Genomic DNA, 13,548 nt, shown 5'->3' with positions numbered 1-13,548 from the left:
TGTCAGGGATGCTTTGATTTGGATTTCCTGCATGGCAGGGGGTTGGACTGGATGGCCCTAGTGGTCTCTTCCAACTCTACGATTCTATGATTCTATGATTCTAAGAAAGAAGGTTAGATAAATAAGGAGGGGCCAGCCCATGCAGGGCTTAAAACTCAATAACAGGAGCTTATGGTGAATATGGAAAGGGCGGGGGAGCTAATGAAGGAATGATAATAAAGGAGTAACATGGTCAGAGCAGTGGGTGGATGTAATAATGCATGAAGCTGAATGCTGGTCAGAAATTAAAGGACGGAAGTGAGAGAAAGGATAGGGATAGATGCCTGATTAAACGTCATAAATATACGTTTAGTTGCTCTAAAACTGGGCAAATAGTGGTAGCCTTTGAAATGAATTTCCTTGATGTGGCAGTTTAGCAGCTGAGAGAGGAATCTGATAATTGATTCCCGGGAATTCCAAATATCTGCTTTGTAGTGGATTTCTGAGACTATATTTGGCTGCATCTAGATTTCCTGAGGAAACTGAGCAGTCTTCCTCCATTTGGCCAAAATCAGCTGCCTTTTAAATCCCCTGTTTGCCATGGGGGTTTTGCATAAGAAAAGCTTGTTGAAATTTCTCCATCTTGTTTGAAATATCATTTTGTCCTTGCAAAACTAGTATCAATATTTCTGCAGACAGAAGGCAAAATTCGTGGTATGGCTGCACATTATTTTTGCTAGTGAGTTCTAGGAGTTTGACTTCTTTGGGGGTGTTCCCACTCGCTTATACATCGGTTTACAAATCGAATCCAAGGTGTATTGTTCCCACTCAATCCCGAATTAACTCTAGAACACTTCTAGATTAATCCGCAATCATTCCCACTGCGATTCAAATCTGATTCAAATTGTAACATTTAACCCGGATTAGAAGCCTATAAACCGGCATAAAAAAATACTAGGGTCTACCCTAGTATTATCCCTTGATCCGAGATAGGAATCGCGGTATTTAAATGGGAACGTTTCGGTGTCTGATTCGCGTTCCACAAGATGGGAGGAGCAGCGCTCAAGGGGCTGGTCTGGGGGTGTCACCCTCTTTGGTTTCTTTCTGCATTGCCGGTGCCATTTTCTTCCATTCACATAATAGCCTTTCCTCCGGTGGATTGTAACCTCCCCTCTGCTCCTCTTTCATAGACCGATGTGTGAGGAGAGCCATTGAACACCATTTTAAACTATTCTTTTTTTCTTTTTCACCTCTGCCTGAGCACCAGATGGGCTTTGGAGGACAGCCCAGAGATCAATGGGTCAGGCAAAGTGAATTTGGGGATCCGAGGCTCTTTCCAGATAGGGTTGCCATCCCCGAGGACCTCCAAACCAGGACAAATGTAGGACAGTGTTTTAAAATGTAGGACCTTTTAAAAAAAATTCCTGGCCAGGAAATTTAAAAAAAAAGGTCCTACATTTTAAAACATTGTCCAATGCCTCGCTGGGGGCCTGGGAGACAGTGTCTCGCAGGCCCCAGCAAGGCCTTGGAGGACTCCGCGATCGCGGAGCCGCTTGAAGGCTTCGCCGGGGCCTTCCAGGGCTCCGCGATCGCCGGCCCAGGCTTCCTCCCAGGCCGGGAAGGAGGCGGAGGCCGGCTCCCATCGTGGTGATCGCGCGATGGGAGCAGTCTCCGCTTCCTCCCCGGCTTTGGAGCAAGCCTGGGCCGGCTCCCAGGCTGGGAAGGAGGCAGAGGCCGGCTCCCATCAGGGACCGGGACGGCATCGCCCAAACCAGGATGAAATTTATAACGAATTAAAAACGGCCAGGTAGTGGGAACGCAGGTACAGGCTACATCGGTGTATGTTACTCCGAATTAATGTGACGTCATGATGACGTTGCTTTGATTGACAGCCGAAACAAGTGAATGTGAACGAAAAAGTAACAAAACCGGTTTAGATATACACTGATTCATCCTTGAATGGGAGCAAAACAGGGTTAATTACAGCGAATTAAAATAAAACGTTTCGTAAATGGGAACGATACAAATAAAGCGATTTGAAAAGTGGGATAACACTCGCTTTATTTTGAATCGCTTTAAAACGAACCGCTGTATTTAAATTCGTTTTAAATCGCAAGTGGAAACCCCCCCAAGTCATTGTTTTCCTTATTTTTCCCTTTTCCTGTGAGTAGTTTATATTTGGACTTTGCAGATTTGGGGAGACTGTTTTACTAAAATCACTTTAAATCAGATTTCTGTAATGAGTTAGGGAGCGGAGAAGGAGCTATAATTGGAGATTTCTTACTCACAGGGTGCGTTGTCTCTAATGCCACACACAGAGAGTCAATCCTCATCTGCTCCTCTACTTTAAAGGATATTCCTTCCTCCTGTTTTCACTCCTCCTTCTTCTATGTCTTGGACATAGGTAGTCTTGGACAAGGTAGTCTTGGGTTCTGGATATTTGGGCCTTTATTGAGTGTTCACGTGAGCTCCTACAAGCTGTTACAGCTGGGCCAGGTTGTAATATGCTGCATGGATAGTTAACCACACAGCAGAATTCTAAAGAATTGAAACTTCTAAATTGCATTTAAGAGTAGCCCACTCAAAGTATGTATCCTAGTAGTCAATAGTTACAGTTGTCATGTGATTGAGAGTGCTTTCATCTCTGTGTTCCAGGAAGTGCTGCAGCTGAGATGCAACTTCCAAAAAATGCATCCCTAACTTACACTGTAGGCTAGGCATCCAGCGGTACTTCTGGATATTCTAGGAGAACATGTGGGCTCTGTATGTTGTTGTTGACCCAAGAATTAATTCAAATAAATAAGAGGGATTTTAACTTCATGTATATAGGAAATGTGTTATATCAGGCTGTGTAAGCATAGATTGTCACTTTGTATAGTGGTGTTCTGTGTCAAGTATGATAAGAGGTATATGACAGGTATGGAATGGGGAGAGGAGAGTGAATTTTCATATGGATGCTGTGGAAATGATCTATTAAGAGTGGATGACAATGAGTTAGGAACAAGTTTTTGATGAAGCTGGATACAGAGATTGTGTTCTGTAGAGAATAGACTAGTGGACGTAGAGAGAGGGACTGTGTGAAGAGAGATCATGTTATTTGGTTAAGATGTGATGCTAGTATTGTATTAAATAAATCAGACTACAGATAGCAAAAGGCTTGAAGGTGATAAGGTGTGTGTGAATTGTACACGTATAGCATCCCAAGTATACATTCAATAAAACTATTTTTCATTATATGTATGCCCACTGACTGGTCACTACTGTCAGTGTTACAGTGAAGTAGAGTCTAAGAGCTTAGAAGAACATTGTTTACACAGACAATAGTAGGAGTGGTTCTGTTAAAGATCCTGGTGGCAGAAGTACTTTGAGAAGAGTGATGAGAGGCATTTGGGTTTGCTGCTGTTTGGGGGCAAGGGGAAGCAGACAGAGGTAATTGAAGTATGGATTGCCAAACAGGTCCCTCAAACTTGTTATGGTAGAAATACCTAAGAGTGGATAGAAACAGAAATATGCATAAAACTGGAAGCAGGGGGAACTTAAAAGAGTTTTTGGAATCTAGTAGAACTCAGCAATAATGTTGTAAAATGCCTACCTTGTAGGTCTAGCTGTGTGAATTTTCCAGTAAAATGTGATTTTAGGGTAGTAAAATGACCCATCTGCTTGGGTGGCATTGACATTTTTCCTGGCGGCCTGTCAAATACTGTATTGGCTTCATCCCATGCTCTTTTTGGGGCAGGCAGAAGATGATAGTTGCTCTGGCACACAAGATGGGCTGTGCAGATGCAATTGAACATCTTGATCTTTACCCTCACATGATTTTTGCCACGTGGTAAGACTGGCTAGGATCCATGTGCCAAGTGGACAGGATTGGCCTGCAAATGCTGCTGTAATTCTTTTTTTCCTTTTAGATCAACATGTTCCAAAAATGTAATGGCTGAGTTTTGAAACACCTGCTGCTGAAACCTTTCTCACTCAGTCACTCTCTCAGAACTCAGCTCTGGAAGCCAGAAATGAAAAGCTGAAACTGAAATATCAATGATACTCTGTGGACTCATGAAGGAAATCTAAGACTTGGCTTCTGTATTGTGCCTGAGTGCTATCCAAAGCAGCATACAAAATCATTTTGTCAACTAGTTTTTAAAAAACAGTCTTGTTTATTCATCAGGGCTGTGGACTGTCATTGTTAAGGGAGCAGACTCTAAGTAATTACATGCCAGCCGACAGCTGATTCTTCCCCAGAAGGAAGCATTGCCTAATAAAGATCATAGATGCCAAACACCAAAGACACAAAGTACTAAAGATGAGCATCTCAATCGTCAACTGTCTGATGCTCTCAATACAGCTAGTGATGTACAAATTTGGGGTAGTTCTTTCCACCTGCAACTTAATCTTTGTTCCTTAGGAATTATATGGTGAGGTGTTGATATGTAATATGACTCCTTGTGCCCCTGGGAGCAAAACACAGACTCTGCTAATGCTATAATCAATCAGCTTTCCTAAAGCATTTCTTTATATTAATCAAGGGACAGTGAGATCAAGTGGTTTAATTTTTCAGACATAGTAAATGAATTACGATTCACAGAAGCAGCATTATTACATCTTTAAAGGCATACCAGGGCATTCCAGTTTCAGTATCTTGAAAATGAACTGGTGCTAGCAAATATTTGGTTTTACCAATTTGACTTAATTAAACAATGATGATATTGATAGTGTTGTACAAGAAAAATAATGACAGCCATGATATCAGACACTTTGAAAAGCTTTATTTAAAAGCTTGTGAATTTTTTTAGACATCCTTTTAAAAAAATTAAAATGTAAGCAAACTGTGTGGAATGTTTCCTTAAAAGCCTTCAGAAGAATTCATTTTAATTCTGGTTCAGACACAAAGGTCTGCTATTGTCCTTTTGCCCTGTAATTTTTCAGCAGAATTTTAAAAGGCAGTTTGAATTTGAAGGACAATGTATGTGGCATCCAAAATAATAGTTACCTGTATTTCTGTGGACTTTTGCAGATACCTTAAATGTAGTGGTAGATGTGTGTTTCTGGTTGAGAGGAGTTTGCAGCTGTCTTTGTGCCTCACTCAGGTTCTGTATTGCATTCTGTTGGGCTTTCCTAGACACCTTTAGGCCTAATGCATATCAATGACATGAACATGTTTCAGAGCCTAAAAGGCCCAAAAGCCATCTGTACCATCCAGAATCGTTGTGCAAACTTCCAGTATAAATCAGAGCCTCCTTGCTCTTAGATTGTCCTTTACGATTAGTGAGAATACAGTACCTGATATCCAGATGTGTCTTGCCTTAGCATGCACTGATGATGATACAATGGTTTCTTAGTATCTGCTGGAGAGTCCCCCCTCCCCAGCTAGCAAAATCTGTGGATGTTCAAGTCCCACTAAATACAATTGCACAATACAATGGTGTCTCTTATATAAAATGACAAAGTTAAGGCTTGCTTTTTAGAATTTTTATATTTTACAAATATTTTTAAGCTGTGGATGTTTGAATCCCAAAAAAACTGTTGCTACAGAGGGCTGTGTTCCAGGACTTTGAAACCTCCAACAGTTTGGTTTGATGCAACAAATTCATGGCTTGGGTGTTCTCTGGTGATCTTGGTTTAACTTTGATGCCAAAAATCTCTTCCCCCCCAACACATTTTCTACATTATTTCAGTAATTTGTGAAGACTCCTCTTTAGTAAATAAATATGTAATTACTAAAACCTTTTTTTTAACCTTTGCCATGGTTATTTCAAGAATTCATATCTAGTCATGAGTGCAGTACTCATTTTCATGTTTAGTTTCAACAATGTTTTTTTCAGTTCAAGTGCAATTGTGATTTCTGCTTCATGGGCTAAATCTGGTTGTTAGCCCAAACTAGAGTTAGGCCCATTGTTAGGCTTTTAAAAACAACATTTATGAAAGTTCGATTGATTCAATGCATCTATTCTAGTTTGGGACTAACAACTGGATTTAGCCCTATGCCTTCAGCATTATTCAAGTTAATTGCTTCCTGCTTCCTCTAAATGCATTTTACAGTGCAGCTGTTTTATAACATTTGGAGGTGAACCTCACAGTCCTTAAAGAGGGGAAAGCTTTTGGACCCAGGTCCAGTCATGCATGTGAACTGTTTGTATATCAGTAATGTTTGCTTTGGGAAAGTATAGATTATGCATCATTGCTTTTTCTTACCTCTTTTGTTGGTTCAAGGAAATTATATTCAGATTTTTATTTTTATTTTTCATTTTAATTCTCATCAGTTCTATATACCATTTGCTGTTTGAATATAAAACACAGTATTGTTCTGTTTCAAATTATAAAGGAGATGCAGGTTTTGTTTTGTCAGCTATCAGCTATGCAAGTTATCTGGGGAAATAAATGAAGTTTAAATTATTTTGTCTCATTTAAAAATACAGGTTTTATATCTATATGAATTTATAGACCTGCACTGTTCTCTAGCTTGCCAATGTTATATTTTGAATGTCTGACTTTTACTTTGAACTTGGAATATATTAAATAGTGATCCACCTCCCCCCCCCCTTTTTTTTTTTAAATAACAGCTGGCTAGAAAGTAATGGAGAAGAAAGTGAGAAGAATCTATCCTGTTTCTGATCCAGGCACAACCTATTTTCTGCAGATAGCTTGGCAAAAAGATCTGTGCACTGGCTTCGATGTTACACTCACTGATGGACAATCAGCTTGGATTGAGAGAGGTGATATATAATGCATTGTTTTACCATTTATTACTATTTGTATATTACAAAGATAGTATACAATAGTTTGGACAATTCTAACTTTGGTGCTCGGTTGTATATCTTTTTAGGATTTTTTCTAGTTCTTTCATAGCTGTCTTTCCCATTCGTAGTCTTCCTATTTCTTGATTGCAGTCACCCCTCTGATCAGTGTTTAATCCTAGGTATGGGAACTCTTTAAATGTTTTGATTTCATCATTGGCTAGGATGAATTTATATATTTCTTCCATGATCATTTTTTTTTGTTTTATTTATGTTAAGCATTAAGTCTGCCTTTACACTTTCTTCTTTGACCTTCCTTAATAATTGTTCCAAGTTTCTGATGTTTTCTACTAGTAATATGGTGTAGTCCGCCCATCTAAGTTTGTCGATATTCCTTCCTCCTAGCTTCACTCCTCCTTCTTCTAAACCTGCTTTTCTTATATTTTCTGCATACAAATTGAACAAACAGGGTGATAGATGCAGCCTTGTCTGACTCCCTTGCTGATTGGGAGCCATTCTGTTTCTCCGAATTCTGTTCTAACAGTAGCTTCTTGTCCAAAATACAGATTTCTCATTAGGATTATGAAATGGTGTGGCATTAACATGTCTTCCCATATGAAAATGAGCCTCAGTTTCTATAAAGTGAAGTGGAAGCTGCAATAAGGGAAATTGGGAATCACCAGGAATAGATGATATTCCAGTTGAAGTGATACAATGCATCCAGTCAGAAACAACTCTAGACCTAACATATATATATATATATATATATATATATATATATATATATATATATCAACAAATATGGAAAACAAAACTGTGGGCAACAGACTGGAAATGATCAAGTGTTAGGGAAGTGTTCCCAGGGAGTCTGTGATTGTGTCCTGGTTGTTCTGATGCTTGACTCAATATTGGATATTTGCTGTTTTAACTTGTTCTTATGATGTTTTTAATTTGTTGTTTTAACTTTTAGATTGTGCGGCATAGGCAGGCTTTTTATATATACTTGATTTTACTTGGTTTTGTACAGTGCCGTGTAGATTTATGATGCTTTATAAATAAAGCTAATAATAATAATAAGTAATATCCCAATCCACAAAAAGGAGACACAAAAGACAGCAGCAATTAGAAGACCATAGAATTAATTTCCCATGCAAACAAAATGATGCTCAGTATTCTGCAGTATAGACTCCAATCATACATGGAAAGAGAAATCCTAGAGGATCAAGCAGGATTCAGAAAAGGAAGAGGCAGTAGGGGTCACATTGCAAACATATAATGGATAAAGGAGCACACCTAGGGTTGCCATATCCTAGTTTGTGGCGGGACATTCCTGGTTTTTCAACCGTTTAGAATGTCCCATCCTGGGTTGACACCAGTCCCGGGAGCTCCTGCTGACCACCTCCCCCCCCCTTGGCTGCCGCGCTTTTAGCCATTCTAGGTCTTGCTGGAATCAAGGAGGGCTTGGGGCAGAGCCACGCGGGGCCTAGTTTCCATCTGCGGCTCCGGTGCTGTGTGGGGCTTAGCTGGCCAGCTAGGCCCCAAACGAGGAAGCCTTGCTGCGGTGAGGGTTCCTTCTGTGGCTCTGGAGCCATGCGGGATCTAGCTGGCCGGCTAGACCCCAAATGAGGAAGCCTTGCCGCAGTGAGGCTTCCTTCTATGGCTCCGGTGTTGTGTGGGGCCTAGCCGGCTGGCTAAGCCCCAAAGGAGGAGACTGCCGCTTAGCCCCAACTGGCTGGGCCCCAAGAAAAGAGAGGGCAACCACTGCAGCAGGTAAGATCTACTACCTGCGATGTATTTTATTATGTTTGTTGTTGTGTGCCTTCTGAGGAAGAATGTTTTCTGTAAATAAGTATTTATATTAATTTTTTAAAAAAATATTAATGTTTTTTGCTCTTAGCTGGTTGTGTCTTCCATTTTTTTTAATGTACTACATTTTTTGTGAATTTCATCCTACATTTTGTCCTACTTTTTTTTGCATTTTGTCTTGGTTTTGTGGTAGCAAATTATGGCAACCCTAAGCACACCAAGAAATTCCAGAAATAAAATCAGCATGTGCTTTATAGATTATAGCAAAACCTTTGACTGCATAGACCACAAAAAGCTATGGGATGCATCTTTAAGATTAACTGGATTTTTTTTTTATAAATGAGTTTTTGTGGATATAAACCCACTTCTTCAGATGCAGTACAGATTGCATTTAAATCTTCAGTTTATAAAGCACATTTATACAATTGTAGGAGTGGGGTAGAATGTAAGAGATCCAGAAGGATGCACATCATGTTCCATGTGCTAAATTTTCAAATTTTTGAAGGGCTGGGTTGAGGTGATACAAGCCTTTCTGATCTTTACAGTGGTGAGTTAGTGTTGAGGTGTGAAAACAAAAAATCTTCTTACCAAAAGTCACTTTCTTTGGGCTCAAAACTCTTTCTGAGAAGGTGTCTTTTGTTATATGTCCAATAGCAAGGACTCTTATATTAATATATGTAGTGTACCATGAAGCCATTCTTTTTTCCTACCTCTGCTAATGGATTGGCATTTGTGAATATAATTCAATGCAGTTTTTTCTCTTTCTAGTCTTCCTTTGTAAATACTTGTTCAAGGACTGTGATCTGGAAATCCTTTAGTGCAAGACCAGGAAGGTTGAAACATTTTGCAACTTTTTTTTTAATATTTTCATTTCTAATGTCAGATTTGTATCCATTTATTCTCTGATCCCGTTTGTCCAATGTAGAATGTAGAGCAGCATTCCTGGCATTGATGGCCTGTATCACATTGGAGGAGGAGCAAGTAAATGAATCTCTGATTTTATGGGGGAAATTATTGACCTTTGTAATATAGCTCTCAGAGTAGATGTGGAGACAGAGTTGGTGTCTGGGTTTGAGGCAGGATCTTGTTCCTGTATTACCACCCACTTTATGTATCCAGTTGCAAGTGATACATTAGTAAAAATTTTGAGGCTGCCTTTAGGCCAATAAAAGCCTGCCTCCCAGAGCTTGTGAGAAGGCTGTGTTTTTGTCTAGAACTGGCTGTTGCTCATTGATGGTGTGGTGATCTCAGCTGGGGACTGTTGGCGACCACTAGGGATGTTCTGTCATTTTGTGTTTTTGGTCTGTAGATGGGTCTTGTCTTAGTTTGTTGATTTGTATTTATCTTAACTTGTTGATTTGTTTCTTCACATCCGTTGGTGGGTTTTGTAGTTTGAGAAATGCCTGTTGTAACTCCAGGAGTTTTGAGTCTGTATCTCGTGGGTCTGCACAGATGTCATATCAGATGGCTTGGCTGTAAATAATAAACTTGGTAGTGTGTTCCAGGTGGACTGGAGGCATGTAAGTATCTATAATTGTCAGTTGGTTTTAAATAGAGTGTGCTTCTTGGAAGTACATTGTGCAGTTGCTCAGGCTGATGGTAGAGTGGAAGTTGTTGAAATCATGACAGAAGTTCTCAAGTGATTGCTCTCCGTGTGGGAAAATTACAAAGATGTTATCAAGGAATCATAGGTAAAGAATATGTTTTTTGATGCACGTAATGAGAAAGCATTGTTCCACATCAGCCATGAAGATTTTTGCATACTGTGGTGACATGAAGATGCCCATAGCTGTGCCACTGACTTGGAGGTACATAGCTATAACCTGTTTGCTAAATCACAAGAAGTAATAGAGGATTCAGTGTAAATCAGACACTGAGAGACTTATAGCACTCTCCTGTATGTTGAAGAAACCTTGAAAACAGTTCAATGCTGTAATACTTGTAAATGTTAAATTGTAAGATAAATGTATTTCAGAACCATAGGAAAAAATGTGTGTTTGCACCAGCTATGTTTGATTGTCAAATTGTTTTTCTTTTTAATTTTATATTAATTCTAACAAATTCCCCCTTTTCAGTGTCCAAAGAAGATATTTCTAAGGAGGCTGCTGACATTGAAATGGAGCAAGAGAAATACACTGAAGAACTAAGAAAAGTGTTGTTATCTGAAGGAGGGCTTACGGATACATACAGTTTTGATATTTCTAAAGAAGGGATAAATGAAGACTTCCTTCATTTTTCCTATGAAAAAAAACTTAAAGATCTAGCTGTAAGTAATACTTTATTTCAGTGTTTCCTCAACTGAATTCATTTGTGGTCGAGCATAAATTTGCAGTAATAGAGACTGTGGACCCTTAAACTTTGAAAAATTCTTCAATGGACAACAATCAAATTCTCAAGAGTGTGTTTCCTCTTAAAAACTAGGGGGGGGGTTGTGTGTGTGTGAGAGAGAGTCTCTTTAAAAATCCAGTCATTTGTATAAAGTTTAATTTGGCTTTTTAATTCCAACACTTTTCTGAAGTAGGGAGCCGTTCTGTTCAAGATAAACACGCATTGACTCTTTGTTATTGTCTGAAATCTGAACAATTAAATTAGTATTTTTGCCTTGACAAGGCAATCCAAGCAGAACAGAATAAAATTAATGGGAGTAGCTAAAATGATAAGATACTTGCATTTATTCTTTTCTGTGGAATTTAATCTGACAGAAGTTAGCTTCATTTATTGGTTTGGACTAGCGACCCTTTAGAGTTAGACAACTGCATGTCTGGTATGATTTTAAACATGACAGGCCTTGCTTACATGTGGCTACCATTGATTGGAGGTATAAAACTATTTGTCACATGGAGCAAACTATGGCTTGTCATTATCTATAATTGTTTTCAGATTTGTGATATACTTATCCTTTAAATTTTAGTGGAAAACATTTCTTCATTACTTCAGCCTCAAAGTACATATGATAACAAATGCTATTTTCCCCTGAAGTTCTTCTCCCTTCCCCTTCCTTTTCATGCCAACTTCCAATGAAGCAAGCAGGCAGGTGTGTGTGTGTCACATTAACCTTTTTCTTTCCTTCAGTTTTCCATCTACATGTTGTCCTGCTTCCCACAAATATTTTCTGTCTTATATGAGAAAACATATCAATAGTTATATAGTAATAGTTATATGATAGGATGCGGTGGCTTAGCAGTTAAGATGCTGAGTCTGATGACTGCAGGATCGGCAGGTTGGCAGTTCGAAGCCCAAGTGCTATGGGATGGAGTGAGTTCCCATCACTGGTCCCAGCTTCTGCCAACCTAGCAGTTCAAAAGCATGTAAAAGTGCAAGCAGATAAATAGGTACTACTTCAGTGGGAAGGTACCATTGTTCCATGCAGTTATGCTGGACACATGACCACTGGAGTCGTCTTCACACAACGCTGACTCTTTGGCTTAATAATGGAGGTGAGCTCCCCCCTTACAGTCAGACACGACTAGACAATCTTGTCAAAGGGGAAACCTTTACCTTTAGTTCTATTGAATAACTGCATAAATATGTTTAAATATATTTTTTTAAAGTTTGAAATAGGTATATTTTTCATGAAAAGAAAGTTACACCCCAGTAGCATGTGCTGTTGTACCCACAAAGTAGTTGTTACACCTAGGACTCCAAGGTACTGGCATGGTGTTGTAGCATGAAGTATTGTGCTGTGTTCATCTCTAGTGTTAGAACAGGTGTCTTCGTAGCATATGTCTGGAGTGCTTAGATATGTAATTTGTTATAATTAAATAATTACTTGTAATTAATTATAATTCTGGTACCAATGGTATGACTATTAGATTATGATTTAATTTATCAGAATTAATAATTTTGTTTCTTTTGTGTATAACTGTATGGTGTAATTAATCATATAACTTAATTGTGGAAAAGAAATTTCACATATTCCAAGTGTTCCTTGTTTTGCTGCCTTATCTTGTGTTGTAGATATTGAGGAAATAAAAAGATGGGCAGGAGCAGAGTGTGGTTACAGGATGAAACATGCACCTATTTTTAAAAGCAACAAAAAATGGGGAAATAAATATTTATTTAAAATGGCAACTAAATAAAAATATAAGGATTGTATTTGTAAATACTGCTTTTAACAAGGATATTTCTTAATGTTTTATATGATACATTAAATCTATGGAAAAATAGCACCACAAGTGCTGTCTCATGTCCTACAAGCGACATAATGTTACTCTGCAGGGCATTTGCCCTGTATTATTGCCCCTTTTTTCCACATTCAAAGAGCATTTTGCACACATACTGTGATAGTTCTAGATCACTGAACCATAGGGTTCAGAAGGTGGTTTGCTAAGCAAGTAGGTCACTGTGGGGAGGATGTACTCTGCTTGTGAAGGTTATGCTGTGAAAGCTGCAGTGCACTAATTGTAATCAGACTGCAATCTTTTTATTATTATTTTACAAATTTACAAGCTTTCAGAAATCACATCAAAGTCTTCTTACAAATATAAAATTCTTAATTCATGAATTAATTTTAATGTTATGTTACACTGAATAAATTTCAAAATTAATAATTTCTCATTTTACTTCCCATGTTCTCCTGACATTAAGACCCATCTATTCTATCTGTATATTACACTTTTTGTCATTTTCTTTCCCTTTTGAAAAAATTCAATAAAGATTCCCTCAACTCGAATTCAAGTTTTAAATCTCTTATCCTTATTTCAGCTTATTTCAGCTATTTATCCCCCCCCCCCCCCGAAGTACTTGCTTTATTATTGCCATCTTTTCTTACAAAATTCTGGCGGGTTATAGACCGCCATTTCGGACATCCTCAGAATGTCCCATTTTAAAAAAGGGGCGTCTCTTCTAGACGCCCCTTTCCCTATCACGGACTCAGTCCGTGACAAATGGCGGCAGCCATTCCACACGGCTGCCGCCATTTTTACGTCTTGGACGCATAGCGTCCAGACGGGTCGTGGCAGTTATGACGTCGCGAGTGCACCATGGGCGCCTAGCAACATCATAACGGCGCTGCAGGAAGAAGCTCCATTTT

The 13,548-nt window shown here is 38.9% G+C and overlaps 2 protein-coding genes across 6 annotated transcripts in view; one reads left to right on the top strand and one right to left on the bottom strand.

Annotated features, from left to right (window-relative positions):
- Positions 1-13,548, bottom strand: part of TMEM167A (transmembrane protein 167A) — a 257,207-nt gene that overhangs the window by 20,406 nt on the left and 223,253 nt on the right. The window lies entirely within an intron of this gene.
- Positions 6,541-13,548, top strand: part of XRCC4 (X-ray repair cross complementing 4) — a 132,370-nt gene continuing 125,362 nt past the window's right edge. For all 5 annotated transcript variants that reach the window (XR_006102086.1, XM_042450922.1, XM_042450920.1 and 2 more), the window contains exons 1-2: positions 6,541-6,689; positions 10,592-10,782. Coding sequence is in view for 4 of the 5 variants with exons in the window: in XM_042450922.1 (XP_042306856.1) it covers positions 6,551-6,689; positions 10,592-10,782 (330 nt within the window). In the remaining variant the exon portion in view is untranslated. The remainder of the gene's footprint in view (positions 6,690-10,591; positions 10,783-13,548) is intronic.

This window comes from Sceloporus undulatus, chromosome 2 (genome assembly GCF_019175285.1).
Source record: "Sceloporus undulatus isolate JIND9_A2432 ecotype Alabama chromosome 2, SceUnd_v1.1, whole genome shotgun sequence".
NCBI classification, from domain to species: Eukaryota; Metazoa; Chordata; class Lepidosauria; order Squamata; family Phrynosomatidae; genus Sceloporus; species Sceloporus undulatus.
The sequence above is the reverse complement of the archived record's forward strand: the minus strand, read 5'-3'. Positions and strand labels throughout refer to the sequence as shown.